The following is a 1,486-nucleotide window of genomic DNA, read 5'->3' as shown; positions in this document are numbered from 1 at the left end:
GGGAACCCCCCCCCCCCCCCCCAATTTATAACAAACAGCTAACCCAGTTTTCTATTTCCTTAAAACTTCCTGTAAAATAAGGTTAATATGTGCCTTCAAGCAATAACATTTAAAAGTGTTTTGGAAAAATATTAAGCTTAATACAAAATATATCTGAGATCACATCTTTGTAACACTAGCACAGTACCTTGCTACAAAAGACATTACAATGTGAATCCTATTCCACAGTTAATGTCCACGGGTACAGTCTGACTTCTCTCACAAATCTTCACAAAATTTGGTGAAATTAGTTGACCACTCCTTTTATAAATTAACCTTTTTCTTCCAAGCAAAAGTTTCCTTCAGGGAAGCTGCTAGCTAGTGAAAACACAGCCCTTATTTATTTTTTAAAAGGTACTTTATCTTCACAGTAAAAAGAACATCCATTGTCCTGCTTAGTGATACTTAACAGTAAAAACTAAAGGCTTGGGAAAGCAATAGAAATATTAAGGGTATACCAGAAATGGCAATCAACTAGAAATTCAAGTTCCCCTTTGGTATTTTCTTTTGAGGTTTCCGTACTATGCAACTGTCTGTCAGATATATAATACACAAAATATACAGAATATACAAAAGATATTCTGAAAGTATGAAGAAAAATATTAACACATAAATATTTACCTCTTTTTCTGGTTTTAAAACGCTGGCCTGATAGCGTTGGCTTTTGCTGCTTTTGATTATTCATAAAAGACACCCTAGGAAAACAGAAGTAAGGCCTTAAAAATACCAGTGACATAACATTCATTTTTGAAACAAGGCTTCAAACCTTAGTCTAGTCACATACAAATTAAATGAAACAACACTTTCAGCTTGGCAATATACCTGGTGCAGGTACAAAGAATTACTTTCTCTTGAATTAAATGTAACTTCAAAACCTGCATTTCGCTCTGTAAGAAATCATTTAAAGAAATTCTGTGTACTACACCTTTAAATGACTTTACGATGCCACAGTGATTGGCGTCAAATTACCCACCATAAACATAACCGTTTAGTCTCTTCCACATTCCTCTTTAAATTCGCCTACATCTTCCACTACTTCTAAGCACACAGAACGCAGATTATCACTGTAGTCAGCAGGCATCCAAAACGTGGAGATTAATTCCAAGACACGGGCAAAAGGTGAATCCCTTCTTCTGAGGGGCTTGGCTATGGGCAGCACCACCCTGCCCTAAAGTTGTGCCTGTGACTGCAGCGGCCGACTGCACCACTGCAGCCTGCAAAAGTAACTGCAAGCGGGCCTAGCCTCCTTTGCCCTATACCGTACGGTCCAAGCCTCCTCCCTGGGCACATGTCTCCCACTCCACACCCTTCCCGTGCCTCCCGCAAGGGCGACAGATCACCCGCCCCCCGCCCTGGACCTCCTTGGCCACAGCGGGGCGCCGTAGGGTCCTACTGCCCCTTTTCCACTGACCCTGTTGCTTGTGGCGGCGGCCGCCGCAACGAGCGG

At 41.6% G+C, this 1,486-nt stretch overlaps 1 protein-coding gene across 1 annotated transcript in view; it reads right to left on the bottom strand.

The window, feature by feature from the left end:
* BZW1 (basic leucine zipper and W2 domains 1) overlaps positions 1-1,486 on the bottom strand; it is a 15,144-nt gene that overhangs the window by 12,059 nt on the left and 1,599 nt on the right. Inside the window, exon 2 of the mRNA XM_008582124.1 lies at positions 661-734. Coding sequence (XP_008580346.1) covers positions 661-724 — 64 coding nt within the window. The 5' untranslated portion in view covers positions 725-734. The remainder of the gene's footprint in view (positions 1-660; positions 735-1,486) is intronic.

Source organism: Galeopterus variegatus, unplaced genomic scaffold (assembly GCF_000696425.1).
Source record: "Galeopterus variegatus unplaced genomic scaffold, G_variegatus-3.0.2 Scaffold2522, whole genome shotgun sequence".
In the NCBI taxonomy this organism is placed as follows: domain Eukaryota; kingdom Metazoa; phylum Chordata; class Mammalia; order Dermoptera; family Cynocephalidae; genus Galeopterus; species Galeopterus variegatus.
This window is presented reverse-complemented; position numbering and strand designations above follow the sequence as displayed.